Here is a 21,706-nt window from a genome sequence, read left to right on the forward strand (position 1 = left end):
TTTTGGGGTCAATCTGAAAATAAACAAAAGCAGATCAAATTTGCCCTAATCTGTTTAGCCCTAATCTCTTCGAATTGACTATGGAATAGAAGGTAAACAGCTGAGAAAGAGAGAAAGAAAGAAGACCTGACTTCGTCGTACGTCGTCTCTCGTCGATCGTTGCTCCACGTCGGTCGTCGCTCCACGTTGGTCGTCTGTCGTCTCTCGTCTGTCGTCGGCCGTCTGTCGTCAGTCGGCGATCTTCGATCTTCAGTCGATTTGCAGGTACGACTCTTCGATCTTCTTCGATCGCACCCTCTCTCTTCGATAGCCCTCTCTCTCTCTGTCTCATATCTCTCTTCGATAGCTCTCTCTCCCTCTCTGTCTCTGAATTTCTTTTATTTCATTTTTTTTTCCTTTTCCTTTTATTTCTTTCTTTCTTTTATTTCATTTTTTTTTCCTTTTCCTTTTATTTTGATTTTGATTCTGATTTTTATTTTTTTTTTCTTTTATTTTTTTTCTTTTATTAATTTAATTTTTTCTTTTCTTTTTCTTTAATTCTGATTTTGTTTTATTTTATTTTTTTTTCTTTTATTTTTTTTATATTCTGATTTTATTTTTTCTTTTCTATTATTTGAAGATATAATTTTAATAATGTATGTTTATTAATTTTATTATAGGGACCAATTATTAATTCTGAAACAATGGCTACGGGTGGTAGTTCTAATGATATACTTGATGATGATTTTGATGAGAATAAACCATTGTGGAAGTATATAACTAAATTAGCAAAACCTGGGGAAGGAGGAGGAAATTACCAATTACAATGTAAATTTTGTAATAATACTTTCAAAGGTTCATATACAAGAGTAAGGGCACACTTGTTAAAACTCCCAGGAAAGGGAATTGGTGCTTGTAAGAAAGTGACAAGTCAAAAACTTTCACAACTACAAAATGAGAATGATGCTGTTGAGCTGAGAATTAAAAATGCTCTTCCCAAAAATGTACCATTGCCTCCTTCCACTGTATCAGTGGGTAGTAGTTATGCTTATGAATCAAAGAAGAGGAGAACATGTGAGAATGGGAGTGGGAGTGGGAGTGGGAGTGGGAGTGCGCCTGGGAGTGGGAGTGGAAGTGCTATTGAGAAAGCATTCAACTTGAAGGATAGAGAGCAATTGCATTTTGAAATTGCTAGGATGTTCTACTCGGGGGGGGGTACCTTTTAATCTTGCAAGAAATCCTTACTATGTTAGCTCTTACACATTTGCTGCAAATCATAATATTCCTGGATATTTGCCTCCCGGTTATAATTTGTTACGAACCACATTACTTCAAAAAGAGAGGGCAAACATTGATAAATTGTTGCAACCAATTAGGGGCACATGGAAGGAAAAAGGGGTGAGCATTGTTAGTGATGGTTGGAGTGATTCTCAAAGGAGGCCTTTGATTAATTTTATGGCAGTGAGTGAAAGTGGGCCTATGTTCATTAAAGCAGTTGATTGTTCTGGAGAAACTAAAGACAGATATTTCATTGCAAATTTGATGAAAGAAGTGATTAATGAGGTTGGGCCAAGTAATGTGGTTCAAGTCATCACGGATAATGCTCCTAATTGTAAGGCAGCCGGACAACTCATTGAAGCTCAATTCCCTCATATTCTATGGACTCCTTGTGTGGTGCACACATTAAATCTAGCTTTGAAAAATATTTGTGCCGCAAAGAATATTGAGAGGAATGAAGTCACATATGAAGAATGTAGTTGGATTACTGATATTGCCGGAGATGGTTTGATGATTAAGAATTTTATCTCTAATCACTCAATGCGATTGGCTATGTACAATGAATTTGTGTCATTGAAGTTGCTTTCGGTTGCCGAAACACGATTTGCCTCCACAATTGTTATGCTCAAGAGGTTAAAGCTTATAAAACGTGGTCTTCAAGCAATGGTAATTAGTGACAAGTGGAATTGCTATAGAGAGGATGATGTTGGGAAGGCAAAATTTGTGAAAGAAAAGATTTTGGATGATGTGTGGTGGGATTACATTGATTATATTCTTTCCTTCACGAGTCCTATATATGACATGCTTAGGGCTTGTGATACGGACAAACCTTGCCTTCACTTAGTATATGATATGTGGGACTCAATGATAGAGAAAGTGAAGATGTCAATTTATAGGCATGAAGGGAAAAGAATAGATGAGGAATCTACATTTTACAATGTGGTGCATCAAATTCTCGTGGATCGTTGGAATAAAAACAATACTCCTCTCCATTGTATGGCACATTCATTGAATCCAAAGTAAGTACCACATTTAAATTTGTTTTACATATTTCATTTTAATGGACTTATCTAGTCTTTCTTGAAATAATTATTTTTCCTATTTTGGATTGTAGGTATTATAGTGATGAGTGGCTCCATGAGGATCAAAATAGAGTTCCTCCACATAGGGATGAAGAGGTGACACGTGAGAGGAACAAGTGTTTTAAGAGGTATTTTGAAGATATCACGGAGCGAACCAAGGTGATAACTGAGTTTGGAAAATTTTCGGGTTATGTTGAAGCATTCTCAGAGTATGATTCCATTCATAATAGGTGGCACATGGATCCTTATACTTGGTGGTGTGCATATGGTGCATATGCACCATCTCTTCAAAAACTAGCTTTGAGATTGCTTGTGCAACCTGCCTCTTCATCTTGTTGTGAGAGAAATTGGAGTACTTACTCCTTTATTCACTCAGTGAGAAGGAACAAGATGGTCCCTCAACGCGCGGAGGATTTGGTGTTCATTCATAGCAATCTTCGTCTTTTATCAAGGAGGAGCTCCCAATACTTGCAAGGAGAGACAAAAATGTGGGATATTGCCGGAGATAACTTTGACTCACTTGATGATATTGGAATGCTTGGGATAGCTAACCTCTCACTTGATGAACCGGCTATGGAGGCGGTCCTATTTACAGATGAAGGAGAAGATGGAGGCGGTGGTGAAGATGTTGTAATAGTTTCCTCTACTTAGGTTGATATTTATGGATTTTGTAATAGTTGTTGGTACATTGGATAATTTTATATTTTGTGGTTTGATTTTCATGCATTTTTGGTTGGTAGCTTCGAATGACATGTTATGTATTGATGGAATGCTATTTTATATTAATTGTGAACGATATATATGATGTTAAATCAATTAAATGTTTATTTTTTATAATTTTAATAGTGTTATTTTGTATATTTTATTACCTTTATTTGATTTTTTTTAATAATTTTATGACATATAATAAATAAAATTAATTATATATATTGAACGTGTCCCCGGCGTGTCGTGTCCCCTATTTTTTGAAAATTTGCGTTTTTGCGTGTCCGTGTCGTGTCCGTGTCGTGTCCGTGCTTCTTAGGTCTTGGCATTAATCTTGAAGTGGATTTGGCGCAAGCACTTGAGTATGAACTTAAATGGGAAGGGTTTTCTGAGCCTAAATCATTCAGGCTCAGGGAGGCAACTTGCATCTGTCCCTAAACTCTTGCGGAATGAGAAGAAAAAAAGAAAGAAGAAGGTTCAGCTAGAGGGGTTCTCCAGTTTTGCTAGACTTCATTGGCATAAAGCTGCAGCAGCCAGCAAGCACACCTCTAAGTCTGTCATCTTCAGACCAATAGCAACTGCGATAGCTCGTTCAGATCTATCTGAGGGTGTTACTAGCCCAAGCAATCTTCTCCTCAATGAAGCTAAAGCCACTTTACATTTGGGTATATCTCTTGGCATTAATTTCAATGGAAAAGAAGAGGATGTTCTGAATAAGATTATTGAGTTAGAGTTACAGGACAAAGAGAGGTCCAAATAGGAGGGTTAGGTCTAAGAAGGAAGTAGAATGGCAACAAGTAAGCAACATTGGAGCATGTAGTGAGTTTTGTGATTTTGTTAGATATCCTTTGGGTGGTGGCATCAAGTTGATAAGCTAGTTTTTGGGTGGTGGTTTTTAGTTAGATAGTGTTGGTTTCTCACCAACACCATGCTTGATTTCCTTTTTCTCCCTTTTCCTTTCTCATCCTTATTGATGTATTCCTATATGTAATGTATGGTTTCATCATCAATAAAGATTTTCTTTGTTGATCAAAAAAAAAAAAAAAAATAGTACAAATCAAAGAAAGGAAAAATAAATTTTTTTAAAAAAAAGAAATTGGTAGAAAACCAACTATTTAAATTTCAATACTATTAGTTAAACAATGGGAAAAAATCAAAAAATGAAAAAAAAAATTTGGAAATAATCAATTCAAAACTAATATACAAATTTAAATGCAAAGAAAAGTGATACAAACCTTACTCGCAATGAAGATTGCGAAAAAGAGATGTTCATTTTTTTACCTCAAGTATTGAGATTCAAAAGTTTGGAATTAGGTTCTTAGGATTTCTGGGCAAACAAACAAACCAAAAGACAATGAAAAATCATCCACCAAATATATCAAAAAAAAAAATATCAAACAATAAAAAAAAATTATTAAAATAAAATAGTAACAAAAGAATCGTAAGACATGAATAAGAAACTACAAAAATCAAGCAATACAAATTAAATAACAAAAATAGAAATTTGAAAACAACAAATTGGGAGAAAGGCACCTACTTATATTGCAATATTATCAATTAAATAACAAAATTGGGAAAACAAAATAAAATATGAAAAAGTTAATTAGAAACTACTAATACTATACTTTTGATTACAAAAAAATCTGAGAGATACACTTGGTCTCAATAGAGATTGTGAAAAAGAGACGTTCGTTTCTTCTAATTTCTAACATTGAGATCCAAAATATGAATTCTTATCTCAGGATATCAAATATATCTATCTATCTATCTATATATATATATATATGTATGTATGTATTTATTGAAAAAAAAACAAATAATTTGAGAAATTTTATTACAAGAAAATATTAAAAAAAGAATATAAGATAGGAATAAGAACTACAACAATCAAGCCCTACAAATCAAGAAAGGAAAATAAAATTTTAAATTTAAAAAGAAATTGGGAGGAAAGCAAGCCTTTTAAATTTCAATACCATCAGTTAAAATGGGAAAAAAATGAAAAAAAATATTTAAGGAAACAATTAATTTGAAACTAATATATAAATTTAAATGCAAAAAAAAAAAACTGATACAGAAACTTAGTCACAATGGAGATTGGGAGAAAGAGATGTCCACTTTTTTTGACATTTTGTTCCAAATGTTTAGAATCTCTTTCTCAGGATTTCTGAGCAAACAAATAAACCAAAAGACAATGAAAAATCATCCACCAAATAATAAACTTATAAAAAAAAAATCAAAATATAAAAAAAATATTAAAATAAAATAGTAACTAAAGAATCATAAGACATGAATAAGAAACTACAAAAATCAAGCAATTCAAATTAAATAACGGAAATAGAAATTTGAAAACAACAAATTCAGAGAAAGGCACCTACGTATATTGCAATATTATCAATTAAACTACAAAATTGGGAAAACAAAATTGAATGTCTAAATGTTAATTAGAAACTGAGGAAAAGTAAAGAATGATGAATGATCTTCATGGATTTCTATATTGAGTTATACATTTGCTTATATACACAGAAGTGGGTTTGTTATAACAAACCTCCTCTCTCTAACCTCTATATATCTCTAACCTCTCTCTCTCTAACCCCTTACTTACTACTTACCAGTAACATATTACAAAATATCTCCAACTGTTTATGCCACACGTGCTAGTGGCTTGCATCCTCATAAGCAGTAGTAGATCGTGTTGTGATGAGCTACTTGGACTTGCATCTCTATCAATAATACTATACTTTTGATTATTAAAACAATTTGAGAGATACACTAGGTCTCAATGGAGATTGCAAAAAAGAGATGTTCGTTTCTTCTAATCTCTAACATTGAGATCTAAAATATGAATTATTATCTCAGGATCTCATGGCAATCAAAATCAAGTAATCAAATATATATATCTATGGGATATATTTTTTGAATGACAACACGTGACCAAGGTGACGCTGAAGTGTCAGCCGAGGTGCTACGTGTCTAAGTCATGATGCCGAGGTGATCTCGGCTAGACCGAGGTTATCTGTGGAGAAATCGGAATCCGAGATGAGCGGATAAGGAACAAGAGTCCTAAAATGGGAGAAGACCTTAGTCTGGATAAAGATAAAGCTTTTAGGGAGTTTATCTTTATCTAGCTGGGAGTCCAGGATGAGCATGGAGCAAGAGCCTATTGAAGCTAAGCTTCTACAGGGATCAGGTTAGTAATAGCTATAAAAGTAAGGCACCATCGTGGGTCTAAGGTACGCTTTTTGTATTCTGACTAGTGAGTCAAGCACTATTTGCTATCTTTGAGAGATAACTGAGTACTGACTTGATCGTCGGAGAGCCCCCTGGTAGACAAACCACTGCTAAAGTCTTATCTTTCTGTGACAGGTTGTTCGGACGTGATCTATTCTGTCTGTGCTCTCATGCTGAGTTCTTGTTTGACAATGTGGTCAGAAATTAGCACCCACAATTTGGCGTTGTTTGTGGGAAACGTAAGGAGAATAGATGGCCAACGACGGGTAGAAAGAAAAGATTGGGGGCGACATCCCTAGTGGGAGTGGTAAAAATGCCGATCCTAACGTTGAGGAGAACAACTGTAATGAAGAACCTTGGGATAAGAATCCCGGAGAAAAGGACGTCAGCCAAGAGGGAGACGCACCGAAGAAAGCATGTCAAGGCGGGTATTACAACAAAAGCAACCTCCAGGTATGGAAAGATAGATGTTTGAAGAGGGACGACGAGATGAAGGGAATGGCAAACAAGTTGGCAGACCTCCAATCGGTTGTCAACTTCATGATGCAGAACGTCATGCAGTCGCCGTTTCCATTGGAGGACACGCCGATTCTAGCGGCCAAGAACGATGCCCAGAAAGGGGGACAAAAAGCAATTCCTGCAGTCCCTCAGCATGACAGGGCAAAGGAGCATTCGCATCGGCCTTCACGGCAGGTCGGGCAAGGAGAATCGATGAGAGGAGAGTCTCAGAAGACACCTCGTGTCAAGGAAACTTATGTCAAGAAACATCGACATGTTCAAGGAAAGGAGCTTGTTTTGACACGATGAATGAAGGAAGGTCCAAAAGGACTCATAACGACACTGGGAGCAGCACACCAAAAAGCCTGAAATCTGTTGACAGCCGAGCTCCTGGACAGACTAAGGAGGATTTGAAGGACTACCTCCAGAGGAAGCGACAAGATGCCGAAGTAACATCTCCGGTCAAGCCGAGAATGCCATTCTCAGTAGAATTGGATAAGTTTGAGGCCTCGAAAAGGTTCCACATGCCGAGATTCTAGATATACAATGGTAAGTCTGATCCTAACTTTCACGTCGGCTTATATTTGAACTCAATGGCACTATATACTGAGAACGAACCGTTGCTCTGCAAAGTGTTCCCCTCATCCTTTGGGGATATAGCATCAGATTGGTTTTACAAGTTGCCGAAAGAAATTGTGAAAAGTTGGGAAGGCCTGGCCGAGATGTTTGTGGCTAGGTTCGTTACAAACAAACTGCAGTCGTTAAGAGTAGACTCCCTGATGGCTCTAAGAATTGGCGAGGATGAAAGCCTCAGGGCTTATGCCAAAAGGTATTATGAGGATTTTAATCGAATACGAGGATGTAACCAAGAGTTGGCGGTCGTATCTTTTAAGAACGGCCTGAACGATGACTGCCTGCTTTGAAAGTCATTGGCAAAAACGCTGCCAAAAAGTATGGAGGGACTCATGGCTAGGATCAAAAAATATGCGAGAGCTGAAGAAGACACACTACGGACAAAGGCGTCGAAACAGGAGAAGAGAAATGGCTCGTCAAAGCGAGGCCAAGGTAATACTGGATATAACAGACGAGACAGGACTGAGGATCGCACAGGCAGTCACCACTATATTCCGGATTTCGGTTTATAAAGTTCTGGAAAGAATTAGGAACCAGCCGTATTATAGAGCACCATATAAGATTCCTGGCGAATTCATGGGGAGAAACCTGGGAAAGCACTGTGCTTACCACAATGAAGATAAACACCTGACATAGGGTTGTAGAGCCCTAAAAGCACATTTGGAAGATCTGGTAAGACAAGGTCACTTAAGGGACCTAGTAGATGAGGCCAGAACAAGGGAAGGGCAAGCAAGGCTGCCCTAAGCACCGGCAGCACCACCTCTACCATCACCACAACCGCAAGCGGACGGACCTCGAGTGATCAATGTGATTCACTCGAAGGTCAATGAGAATGAGGTACGTGGGGAGACTCAGAGTTGTACAAATCAAAGAAAGGAAAATAAAATTTTAAAAAGAAAAAAGTAGGAGAAAGCAACATTTTTAAATTTCAATACTATCAGTTAAACAGGGAAGAAAATGGAAAAATGAAAAAAAAATATATATATATATATATATGGAAATAATTAATTCGCAACTAATATGTAAATTTGAATGCAAAGAAAACTAATATAGAAACCTAGTTGCAATGGAGATTGCGAGAAAGAGATGTCCATTTGTTTTACCTCAAGCATTGAGTTCCAAAAGTTTGAAATTTCGTTAACAAACAAACCAAAAGACAACAAAAAATCATACAACTCATATAATTATCAAAAAAAAAAAAAAAAAAAAACCAGGAATTAAAAAAAATATTAAAATAAAATAGTAACTAAGAAATCAAAAGAAAAGAATAAGAACTACGCAAATTAAGCAATACAAATTAAATAACTACAAACTGGAATTTGAAAAGAAGAAATTAGGAGGAAGGCACCTATGTATATTTCAATACTATCAATTAACCAAAAAATTGGAAAAACAAAATAGAATACGAAAAACTTAATTGGAAGCCAATAATACAATACTTTTGATTGCAAAGAAATTTGAGAAAGATACTTAGTCTCAATGGAGATTGCAAGAAAGAGATGTTCGTTTTTTCTAATATTCAATATTGAGTTCCAAAATATGAATTCTTATCTCAGGATCTCTTGGCAACCAAAATCAAGTAATAAATATATATATATATATATATATTGAAAAAAACCAAATAATTTGAGAAATTTTATTAAAATAAAATATTAAACAAAGAATATAAGATAGGAATAAGAACTACAAAAATTAAGCCGTACAAATCAAAGAAAGGAAAATAAAAATTTAAAAGAAGAAATTCGGAGAAAGCAATCTATTTAAATTTCAATACTATCAATTAATCGGAAGGGAAAAAAGGTAAAATAAAAAATAAATATGGAAATAATTAATTTGAAACTAATATATAAATTTGAATACAAAGAAAAATGAAATACAAACTTAGTTGCAATGGAGATTGCGAGAAAGATATGTCCATTTTTTTAACCTAAAGCATTGAGATCCAAAAGTTTGGAATTTCGTTCTCAGAATTTCTTGGCAAACAAACAAACCAAAAGACACTGAAAAATCATACAATAATAATATACTTATCAAAAGAAAACCAAACAATGAAAAAAATTATTATCTCAAGAATCGTAAGATAGTAATAAGGGCTATTTTTGGAAGTGGGTTAAAAGTCACTTCCCAACTTTTTACCCACTTCCATCTTTCACAAAAAAGCCAAAAAGAAACTTTTAACCATCCTCTCAAAATACATGCAAATTAAGCAATACAAATTAAATAACGAAAAACAGAAGTTTGAAAAGGAGAAATTGTGAGAAAGGTACCTATCTATATTTCAATGCTGCCAATTATTGAACAAAAAAATTGGGAAAACAAAATAGAATACGAACAAGTTAATTGGAAACTAATAATACTATACTTTTGGTTGCAAAGAAATTTGAGAGAGAACTTAAGTCTCAACAAAGATTGCGAGAAAGAGATGTTTGTTTCTTCTAATCTTCAACATTGAGATTCAAAATATGAATTCTTATCTAGAGATCTCTTGGCAAACAAAATCAAATAATAAAAAAATATATATTGAAAAAAAAAAAAAACTAATTTGATAAATTTTATTAAAATAAAATATTAAACAAAAAATTGATAGGAATAAGAACTACGAAAATCAAACCGTACAAATCATAGAAAGAAAAATAGAAATTTGAAAAGAGAAATTCGGAGGAAGCCATCCATAGAGATGGCAATTGGAACCCGGCCCGACGGGGACCTGATCCCCCGACCCCGAATTGAATGGTTATTCCCCGAAAAATACCCCCGACGGGCCGGGGATGGTATTAAAATTTTAATCCCCGATGACATTCGGGCCGGGGACGGGGATGCATATTTCAGTCCCGGACCCGGCCCGACCCCGACCCCGATCCCCGGCCCGGTTTCCCCGACAGGAAATTACTAAGTTACCCCCGTCTATATATATAATATATGTGTATGTGTTAGGGCTTGGTCAACACACTCCTCACACACATACACAAACTGTCTCTCCTTTCTCTCTCTCTCTCTCTCTCTGCAGGTGCTATTCACTCACGGTCATGGCGATCTCCTCCTCCTATCACGGCTCCTCCCATCACGGCGATCTCCTCCTCCTATCTCCCCTCACGACTCCTCCCATCAGGTGCTACTCACTCACGGTCATGGCGTCGGCAGTGGCGGCGGCGGCTCCTCCCATCCCTCCTCCCATCACGGCGATCTCCTCCTCCCATCTCCGACGCCTTCTTCCTCCTCCCATCTCTGACGTCTTCTCCCTCCTCCCACCACGGTGATCAGTGTTAGATCTCTGTGTGTGTGTGTGTGTGTGTGTGATCTGATCTGGTGATGAACAATATATATATGATCTGATCTGATCTGAATATATATATATATATATATGTTAGATCTTTTTTTTTTTTTTGTTGAGCTCATCAGATTGTTAATGGTGATGAACAACAGATCTGTTAGATCTGAATTTTTTTTTTTATTTACATTTGTTACATCTTAAATCTTTGAGCTCATGAGATTGTTAATGGTGATGAACAACATTGTTAATAATTGTTGTTGTTGTTGTAGTTTGAAGAAATCATGGAACTGATTTTTTTTTTTTTTTTTTTTTTCTTCTCTTTTGGTCGGGGACTTTTCGGGGTTGGGGAAACCCGATCCCCGTTAAGGGGCGGGGGCGGGGGCGGGGGCGGGGGCGGGGGCAGTGATGAGCTCCCCGTCGGGGTCGGGACCGGGGACGGGGGGAGTTTCCACCATCGGGGATCGGGATCGGGGACGGGGAGGGTGATCCCCGGCCCCGCCCCGCCCCGCCCCGTTGCCATTCCTAGCCATCCATGTAAATTTCAATACTAACAGCTAAACAAAAAAAAATTGACAAAATTTCAAGCATTGAGATCCAGAAGGTTGGCAGTGCCAAAAGTAATAAATAATAAATTTATTTAGCAGGACCAAAAGTTCTATTTAGGGGGGTTCATTCAACAAATTATCAACAAAATTATTACATCAAAATTTTAATTATGCACAAACTTATCAAATTCAACTTTCGCATGATACATTATCCACAAAAATGCTCGTTGAAAAGCAAAAACTAAACTTATAACATAAGTATCAGGTACTAACAAGAAAGAGTAATTCTCAAATAATGTACTATTTAAATGATAATTTTAGAACAACTTCAGTAATATGTTATTGTTCAATTTCATATGATAGACACTAAAAATGCACTCCAATAATGTACTGTTCATGGTAGTTCTTATACTATTCAATTTCGCAGGATGAAACTGACTTCTTTTATATAATTTGTGTCATATTTTGTTTGTTATCTAATGTGACACACATCCATAAATAATTGGTATAATAGGTCCCTCAAGAATTCAATTAATTTTTAACAGAGTTGTGAGTATGTCAGTCAGGTGGTTAAATAACATGTGGTATAAAAATATAGTTACCCTCCCTAATATTTGTTCTTCTAGCAATTCTCAATGGTGTCTGATTATAATACCTTCCTAAAAATTTACATAACATCACAAAAAAATTTCTCAAAGTTGTGTGAGTTCTCCGCCATTGTTCATCAAAAGGAAATCAAATAATTTGAAAAAATTTACTAAAATAAAATACTTAAACAAGGAATTGCAAGAATAAGGACTACCAAATCAAGTAGTTCAAATCAAATAATGGAAGAAGAGAGAAATAGCAGTCTCACAATACTTGCATCCTCAGAATTTAGAACAAAAACAGAATATATAGATGCAATTTTTAGATTGATATCACGCACAGTATCATCGGAGATGTGGTTCAGGAAATTCATACCTGAGTTCGCCAAATCTCCTAGAAACGTAGAAAATCTTCATCAATGGAACACTCTCCTTCGAACAAATCAAATTCTCGCAATCCATCACTGCAAAATCCAAAAAGAAAAACAAAACAATCCACAATTAGACAAAAGACCTTAGATCAGATGAGAAAATGAGTGAAAATCATAGAAGAGTGATAGCGATCGAACCAAAATCAAACAATTTGGGGCAACTGAGTTTCCTGCCAAATTGCCTGTCGAGATTTTCTCTCTCTAACCCCATCTTCATCCCTACTTTCATTCTTTAAATCTGGCCTCGTTTGTGAACCTCTTTTTTAGTCAAAAAGTCAAAAAGTTACTAAATTAGCTAAAAAATCAACAATTCATACCAAAAATTTAAAGATTCTCTTTTCTCTCTACTTTTTGCACATCTTTTCGTAAAAAGTCAAAAAGTCATCCCAAACATATTAGTTTTTTTTAGCTCATATTTTAGCCAAATAGTCAAAAAGTTACTAAATTAGTCTGTTCCCAAACGAGGCCAAGAGTCTGTTTATTTGGACAGACTGAATAAGAGACTGAAATCCTTCGGATTGTTACGCTGTGTTTGGTTAGGAATGTAAGAGGATGTTTGTTTAGACAGACTGAATAAGAGATTGTAATCTTTCGGATTGTTATGCTGAGTTTGGTTAAGAGTTGTGTTTGGTTAGGAAATTTGAGAAGGAAATTGAAAAGAGAAAGATAAAAGTTAGATGAAATGTGATTAAAATATACCTATATTTCACTAAGTTTTACATATCTTTTCTCTTTTCCTTTTCAAATCCCTTCTTAATCTCCCAATCAAATACAGTATTAGTTTTGGGATATATTATCTCCGGACTATTTGGTTGAATTAAATTTGTATCCAAGGTTTGTATAGTCATGAGATTAGATGTCTGGATTAAATTATTTTTAGTGAATCTAATGTTTGGTTGGACGGACTAAATAAGGATAAATGTTCAAAAGATTATTTACTCTTATAATTTATAATTTATATTTAATATATAATTTTAAATTTGTAATCTATAATTTATAATTTATAATTTAATAACACTAATTTTTTTTTATTTATAAGGTCATAATTTTTAATTTATTATTTTCAATTAAATTAAATTTATAATTTATATTTTTTATTTAATACATAATTTTAAATTAACAACACAAAAAAATAATTTTATTTAATATATAAATTTAATTTTTTAACAACACTAAAAAAATTTAATTTATAAAGCCATAATTTTTAATTTATTATTTTTAATTAAATTAAATTTATAATTTATATTTTTTATTTAATATATAATTTTAAATTAATAACACTAAAAAAATAATTTATAAATGTTCAAAGTACTATTTTATCCTTTTTCAATTATTTATTAAGTAATAACATAAGGGTAAAATGAATATTTTACACATTAGTCCCATGGGATACCAATCGTATGAAAATAATTACACATTTCCTAGGATACAATAATCCCTATGAGAAACTAATAGCCCGAAAAAACTATTAGACCGGGGCAAAATAATTCAACCAAACAACAGACGGTTAATTCGGAGGGGCTAATAGTTTAATTCCATGACCCAATCCATCAAAACAAACGCCACATAATTTTCTTATTTTTATAAAAACATCGACTTTAACCTTTTGCTTTCAAATCTGATGGCCTTTGTTTATTTCCAAATCTGGTCCGTTCATTTTACTTTGATTAAACGCTGACGGTTTTTATTTTCTCTTTGCCTTTGTTTGGGAAGTTGAGGTTGGGGCTTTTTTTAGTTAAAATAGTCAAAAAAAAAATTAAATAGATTTTTTAGTTTAATAAGATAAAATATAATATTTAACTCATAATTATTATATTTTTTCTCTCAAAAAAGTCAAAAAAATCAAAAAAATCCTTCCAAACTAGGCTTTTTAATCGTAGGATAAAATAACTAACAAGCTAAAAAGTAAAAAAGCCAACCCACTTCTCAAACGAACTCTTTATAAACCGTGTTATGCACCGACTTAAATAAATATATTTAAATATTAATTTTAAATCTAAATAATAAAATCATTTCTTACATACAATGGAAAATTTTTTTATAATTAAATAAATTAGAGCTACACTTTAGGTGTGAGTTTTTTTATTCATTATTGCTAAGTTATTAATGGTGTATACCAAATACATATGTCATAATTTAATTGGTAAAAATTTTTTAAAAAAATAATTGAATAAATTATACAAATTATATTTATAATAAAATATAAATACATTTCATTTTATACATTTTTTAATTTTAGTTTGCTTATGTTAGCGTTGGTCCGATAATATAGTTAATCACATTTTTTTAATTTTTCAATAAACCCTTTTCCCATGTTGTAAAATTCAATCACCTTGTTTATTTTGTAAAATTTAATCTATCAAAATTAATTTAAGATTTTGTTTGTTTCAACGTAAAATGTTTTCTTCAAAAATATTTTATGCATTTTATGTTGTTTGGTTGAACAAAAAACAAAGAAAACATTTATGGAAAAAATATTTTTTGTCATGGTCCTCAAAATGACTAACCATTATATTTTTTGTAAGTCAATTTTTAATGAGTTTGGATCCTTTGTATCACTAAATTTGTAATGCACTGAAACAAAATCATTACACCAAAAAAAAAAAAAAAAAAACACCAAAAAACAGAGCTCATTTTCTTTTGCTTGCCTTATTCCTCCCTCTAATCCGCAACCAACACCACTTCAACCTTCATTGCTTCAACCCCTGCCCCCACTTTCTTTTTCTCTGCTGTTGTGCGATTATTTTCTCTCTTTATCGCATGATTAGCTAGGCAATTGATTTCACAGAGTCAATGTCGATGATAGCTAGGGTGGCGTGAAACTTGGTCGACGGCATAAGAAGGGTGAAGGGCTTGACATAAACCCTAGATCAATGATTTTCATATTGCAACACAAGAAGAAGAAGAAGAAGAAGAAGAAGAAGAAGAAGAAGAATAGGAATAAGAATGTGTAGCTAATAAGAGAATGTTAGAAGTAGTGCAAGGGTGGCTAGTAGGTATAGAGAGTTGGAGGTGATGAAAATGTGTTGTTGGTGGCAGCCGGAGCAAAAGGAGAGTATAAGGGAAAAAGAAAGGGGAAAAAAGAAAGAAGGAGAGCATGGGAATTGCTGAAGCTGTATCATTCTTCTTCCTTCGTTTTTTATTTTTATTTTTTCTTCTTATTTTTGTGGACTACAAATGCTCCATAAAGTATCCAAGTCAACCGATCTATGGTAGAGAGAACAGAGGCAAGTCCATAGCTGCCTCTGTGATGCAAAATGGAAGTAAGTCGTATGCTTAGGTTGTCAAAGAAAGTGGATCCTCATCCAAACCAACTATTACCATTACGGCAATTGAAGAAGGTAATGGTTGGTTATATGAGAGTGTGATTATTAGGCTAAAATCTACTTGTTCTGCAGCCGAGTTTAAGAAGGAATTGCAGAACAAGGGCCTAAGGGATATCAAGTTTACCCTAGGTGGTGGAAGAGATGTCCTACTCTCTTTCAATTCAGTGACATTGATGAAAAAGAGTCTCAAACATTTGGATGGGTAGATTAAGGAGTGGAGTGACTTGGTTAAAGAATGGAAACTAGGCATGGTGCTTTACCAGGAAAGGCTTGTGTGGTTAGCTGCTATAGGGTTCCTCCAAATTTGTGGAGTTACAACACCTTCAGTTGCATAGGAAGGCTGTAGGGCAAGGTTGTTGGACTAGACGATGATACACTGAGCCTTAAAAACCTTCAATGTGGTAAGGTAAGGATAACTACATCTTGTATGGAGTCCATCAATTACACTATTAACCTGGACTGCAAAGGTATATTATACCCAGTGAAGATTTTCGAGGAGTAGATCGTGATTTCTAAGGTTGTTATGAAGCAGTGCAATTGTCATCCCTAGCAAGGGGATAAGGCTGATCTGAGTTCACATAAGGAAGAAGACATCCTGAGTTCAAATAAGGATGAAGACGACCTCACCACACGAATGGTTAGCTTCAAGGCTGTCCATTGTGGTGATGTAGTGGGGGGTCAGAAAGCTGTCAACATGGCTGCAAGGGAGATAGAGACGGCATATGTGGATGATAGTCAGCAGAGTGTGAATAGTCGGCAAAGTATTTCCATGGTGGAAGAAACAAACATCATTATGGCAGTGTCAAATGCTGGAGGCGCACGGGATATCAGTGTTGCAGACAAAATGGTGGGCTCTATGCATGGTATGAGTGATGGAAAACGTATTATGGAAGGTGAATTATTCACGCTAGGCTTCATTAGAAGTATGAGTGGATTTGCAGGTTATGGGCTAGGATTAAACCTAGAAGTTGTGCTGAGTAAGGCCCACGGTGGGGGGAACTCTGTTAGTTTGGCCCAGAAATTTAGTGGTCCTAGTAGCCCAGGTAATCCAACTACTTCTGAGAATAATAATCAAGCTGCTAGTGGGGCCTTAGATCATGACCAGGTCCAAATGGGAGAAGGTAGTGGAGTCATTCTTGGCAAGTTTAGGGAAAGTTCCTGTTCAGCAGCCCAAAAAAAGAAGGCTTGCACGAGGAAGAAGAGTAAAGGTGCGTGAAGAAAATTTTGGAACAAGAAAGGTGGTCTTGAGCTTGGTCACAACATACTAGGGCCATCTATTAATCTCAGGAAAGGAACAGTTTTTAGATCTGCTGCTATAGCAATTTCTCTCTCTATGGCAAATAAATCTGATCAAGGTAGGATGCTACTCAATGAGGCTGAAACAACTTTACAAATGGGGAAAGCTCTTGTGTTGAACTTTGAAGATAAAGATAAGGAGGTTGTGAGAAAACTCGTTGAATTGGAAGCAAAGGACATGGAAATGGTTCCAAAAAAAAAAAAAAAGAGAGAGAAGGGAATAGTCAGTTGAATGACTATTCCAGGAGGTTCAGGAGTGCTAATTTTTATTAATGAAGTTGTTATCTTGGAATATTAGGGGGCTAAGAAGGCCTGAAAAAAGAAGGATAATCAAGAAGGTTCTCAAGGAAGGAAAGATTGACATAGTGTTGTTACAAGAGACTAAAAAGCAGGGAATCAATGCAGAGTTTGTGAACTCTACTTGGGCTGGAGAAAAAGTGGAATTCATGTCAGTTGATTCAGAGGGGGCAGCTGGGGGGTTACTCTGCATCTGGAATCTTGAGGGCTTTCAGTTCAGTCAATGCTGTTGCAATCGTAATTTTCTTCTACTTGCAGGTACAATCTTTTTTAACTTTAATTGTGTAGTGGTGAATGTCTATAGGCCAGACGATCCTGACAAAATGAAAGGGGTGTGGGATATTCTAGTGAGGCTCATATCACAGTTCTTATTTCCATGGTGTTTGGGGGGTGATTTTAATGAAATTAGGCGCATCTCTGAAAGAAAATGATGCTCTGGGAAGGATAAGGGGATGAGAGAGTTCAATGAAATGATTGAGCAGTTAGAGGTGCCTGATTTATCAATGTGTGGAAGGAAGTTCACATGGTGTAATTCATATGAGAATGAAAGATGGAGCATGTTAGATAGTTTTTTACTGAATTTAGATTGGTTGCAGTCTTTCAATTTCAAGTTATGTGGATTACCAAGATTGTTCTCTGACCATTGCCCCATCCTTCTAATGGAAGATGAGAGAGATTGGGGCCCTAGACCTTTTAGGTACCTTAATACCTGGTCTATGCATCCTTAGTTCTTATCATTTGTTAAGAAAACTTGGTCTGAATTGCAAGTGATAGGTTAGGCTGGTTTTAAATGTTTAGTCAAATTCAAATCCTTGAAATCTGCCCTAAAGAAGTGGAACATCGAGGTATTTGGAAATATGGAGAATAAGTGAAAAGCTACAGAAGAGGAAGCTCATGTCCTTGATCTAATTACTGAAGAAAGGGCATTATTTGCAGATGAACTAGGTAGGAGAAGAGTTTTGCACGGTGATGCTTGGAAGATGAATAAAATGTTGGAGACGTTGTGGTTTCAAAAATCCAAACTCAACTGGGCAACATCGGGCGATAGAAACACCTATTTTTCCATTATGTGGCAAGTTGTAGGCGCAATAGGAATGCCTTATGCTCAATTCTAGTGAATGGAATTAATATTGAAGATCCAATAGGTGTTAGAACAGAGGTGTTGAATCATTTCAACAATCATTTTGCTAAATCTTGGGAGATAAGACCTTCCCTTAATGGCCCTTTTAAGTCAATTGGGGATGCCAATGATTCTGGCCTTTTAGAGGCAGAGTTCACAGAGGTGGAAATTAGAAATGCCATCAAATCTTGTGGGGGTAACAAGGCTCCTGGGCCAGATGGTTTTAATTTGGGCTTTTTTCAGAAATGTTGGAGTATAGTTACGGAGGATGTTTTGCACTTTATGAGGGATTTTCACCTTAATGCTAAGTTAGTTCGAGGTTTAAATAGCTCTTTCATAGCTTTAATTCCAAAAGTTGAGAATCCAACTAGCCTAAGTGAACATAGGCCAATCAGTTTTAATCAATTTAGTTGGTTCCTTGTACAAAATTTTGGCCAAGGTATTATCTAACAGGTTGACTCAAGTGCTTTCAAGAATCATAAATGAAACTCAATCAGCTTTCATCAAGGGTAGAAATATCTTAGATGGTATCTTTATTACAAATAAGATAGTAGATGGCTGGAAGAAAGCTGGTGAGAGTGGTATTGTGCTTAAACTTGATTTTGAAAAAGCCTTTGACTCAAAGAATTGGGAATTTTTGTTTTCTATGCTATCAAAATTTGGCTTTGGGAGCAAATGGGTGAGTTTGATGAAGGAATGTGTAGCATCTGCAAGAATTTTAGTTTTGGTTAATGGATCTCCAACCCCAAAATTTTGTCCACAGAGAGGCTGAGGCAGGGAGTTCCACTGTCACCATTCCTGTTAATTATTGTGGTTGAAACCCTCAACATTTTGCTAGAGAGAGCTAAGTATTTGGGACTGATCAGAAAGGCCTCTGTAGGCTCAAGTGGTCTTAGGTTTACTCATTTACAATTTGCATATGATACTATTTTGTTTTGCAAAGCTAAACGGGGGGAAGTAGCCAACATAATAGAATCTTGAGGTAAACCTAAGACCACTTGAGCCTACAGAGGCCTTTCTGATCAGTCCCAAATACTTAGCTCTCTCTAGCAAAATGTTGAGGGTTTCAACCACAATAATTAACAGGAATGGTGACAGTGGAACTCCCACTGTCAAAGTGTTTTGAAATTGTATCAGGTCTTATGATTAACTACAACAAGAATGTGGTTTGTGGGGTGGGAATTCCTGTTGAGCGGGGCCAAGAGTTTGCTGCAAGTCTGAATCGTCATAATCAAATCTTGCCTCTAAAATACTTGGGTCTGCCATTAGGAGCCAGCCCAAGTAGGAGAAGAACCTGGCGGCTTGTGATTGATAAGTGTAAGCTATGTCTTGCTTTTTGGAAGAGAAGATTTCTATCCTTCACTGGGAGGTTGACCTTGATCAAATCTGTCCTTGTTAGCTTGCCTATTTATTATCTCTCTCTCTTTAAATTGCCCGAGATGGTTGCAAAAGAGATTAAACTAATACAATCTGCTTTCTTATGGGGTGGCTCAAATCTGAGGAGAAAAGTGCATTTAGTAAATTGGGAGGATGTCTTCAAAAGTAAACGCATTGGAGGGCTGGGTGTTAGTAGAGTAAAAGTTATGAATGTCTGTCTTTTACTAAAGTGGTGGTGGAGGTTTGGTGTTGAAGAAAGTTCCCTTTGGAAGGAGGTGATTTGTGGGAAGTATATAGAGCAAGGTAAGGGTTGGTTCCCTTCAACTGATAGGGACAGTAGGTTGTCTAAGATTTGGGGTGATATTGTCAACACTGTAGCTACTAGGTCAGAGCTTCTTCATTTCTTTAGGAGCAATGCAATTGTTTTGATTAGTGATGGTCAGAGAGCTAGATTTTGGACTGATTGCTGGTCTGGTGGTATTTGCCTCAAAGATGAGTTTCCTAGACTCTACTCATTATCAATTGACCAAGATGGGTCTGTGTTTATGTTCCATAATAGTAGAGATGGTTTTGGGAATTGGGTTTTCAACTTTAGAAGACCCCTTTTTGCTTGGAAAGAAGAGGAGCTGAGCAGATTGTCAGTCTATCTCATTAGCATCACTCTGCTCAGAGTCAATGTTCCGGATTGTTTGAAATGGAATGCAACTCCATCTGGTGTTTTTAGTGTTTCTTTTACCTATCACTAGTTTGAATTGGGTTTTGGTTCTACTTGCATGGTCTCTAGTTCGCTGTGGAAGAATGTTGCACCACCAAGAGTTCAATTTTTTGGTTGGTTGGCTTGGAGGGGTAGAATTATGACAGCTAGTTTCTTGAGAAGGATTGGTATACTAAATGGCAATGTGGATGTTTGTTGTATTTTTTGTAAAGAGGTGGAGGAAACTTCTATTCGTGTGCTACTTCATTGTCCTTTTGTTTGGCTGATTTGGTCTTATTTTGTTAAGTAGTGGGGGCTGCAATGGGTTTTACCAGGTTCAGTTCAGGGCTTGTTGGATTGGTGGGCTGGGTGCAAGCATAGTAAGTTGGTAAGGAAGATATGGAGTGTACTTCATTTAGCTATTTTATAATCAATCTGGAAACAAAGAATGATTGTGTGTTCAATGGGGTGCAGCCTACTTTTGATGTTTTATGTGAAAACATTAAGGTCTGAGTTGTAGTGTGGGTTAAGTCGACATTTACTTTGGATTACTCTGTCAATGATTTGATTCACAACTTCAATCAAGTGAGAAGGTGTCTGGGTTAAAGGAATCATGCCCCAGTCTGAGTATGGTGGATTAAGAGAGCATAGTGGTTTGGAATCTTTTGCTGTTGGGATTGCCTGGTTCAGGGGTTTTTTTTTGGCTCTAGTTGCAGAGTTTTGCTTGGCATTGCTATTGGGATATTCTGGTTTTCTGGGCTTTTGTTGTGTCCTGCTAGATTGATTGTGTTTTTGCCTACTGCTTTGTCTCTCTGTTGCATGACCTGTTTTTGTTGCATTATCTGTCTTGTCTCTTTGCTGCATGTTCTGTGTTTGTGATTATCAGGACTACATAAGGGAGTACATTGGTCTGCTATGCTCAGCAATGGCTGCTTAGCATTGTATGGTGGATTACGTGAGCATAGTGTTTTGGAATCTTTTGCTGTTGGGGTTGACTAGTTCAGGGGATTTTGGCTCCAGTTGCTGAGTCTTGCTTGGCATTGGCCTACGGTGTTCTCAGTATCTGTTTGTTCCCTGCTTTGTTGCTGTGTTATAGCCTACTTCTATTGGGTCATCTTGGTTTTCTGGTCTCTTTGTTTTATGATCTATTATCTGTGTCCGTGAATATCAGGTCTACATAAGGGAGTGAGGCATTGCTTATCTTGTGCTTCTCCTGGCTGCAAGTCTTGCTGGTTGATACAAGGTGGACTGCTACATTGGTCTTGTGTATGGTGTATTGCTCTTGGTCAGATTTTGTTCAAGGTGAATCTGCACTACATTGAGGCTGCTGATAAATTTGTGATGCTTATGTTAATGTGT

At 35.9% G+C, this 21,706-nt stretch overlaps 1 protein-coding gene and 1 long non-coding RNA gene across 6 annotated transcripts in view; one reads left to right on the forward strand and one right to left on the reverse strand.

Moving 5' to 3' along the window:
• The window catches only part of LOC145822600 (uncharacterized), a 32,085-nt gene extending 19,586 nt beyond the window's left edge, over positions 1–12,499 (reverse strand). For all 5 annotated transcript variants that reach the window (XR_014364124.1, XR_014364125.1, XR_014364123.1 and 2 more), the window contains exons 1-2: positions 12,376–12,499; positions 12,183–12,270 (exon numbers count right to left, since the gene is read on the reverse strand). This is a non-coding gene — a long non-coding RNA (uncharacterized LOC145822600). The remainder of the gene's footprint in view (positions 1–12,182; positions 12,271–12,375) is intronic.
• On the forward strand, positions 1,225–3,122 carry LOC145822599 (uncharacterized). The gene is made up of 2 exons (XM_082920013.1): positions 1,225–2,276; positions 2,372–3,122. The coding sequence occupies exons 1-2, from the start codon at positions 1,435–1,437 to the stop codon at positions 2,988–2,990; spliced, it is 1,461 nt and encodes a 486-aa protein (XP_082776139.1). The 5' UTR covers positions 1,225–1,434; the 3' UTR covers positions 2,991–3,122.
• Positions 12,500–21,706: the final 9,207 nt, after the last annotated feature.

The sequence above is a fragment of the Camellia sinensis genome, chromosome 3, assembly GCF_055761805.1.
Source record: "Camellia sinensis isolate YWXY chromosome 3, ASM5576180v1, whole genome shotgun sequence".
Lineage (NCBI taxonomy): Eukaryota > Viridiplantae > Streptophyta > Magnoliopsida > Ericales > Theaceae > Camellia > Camellia sinensis.

Excerpts from the sequence above, each read along its gene's own strand:
- LOC145822599 (XM_082920013.1), top strand. The coding sequence starts at position 1,435 with ATGGCAGTGAGTGAAAGTGGGCCTATGTTCATTAAAGCAGTTGATTGT. Across the intron at positions 2,277-2,371 it reads GCACATTCATTGAATCCAAA|GTATTATAGTGATGAGTGGC; the intron begins GTAAGTACCACA and ends TTTGGATTGTAG.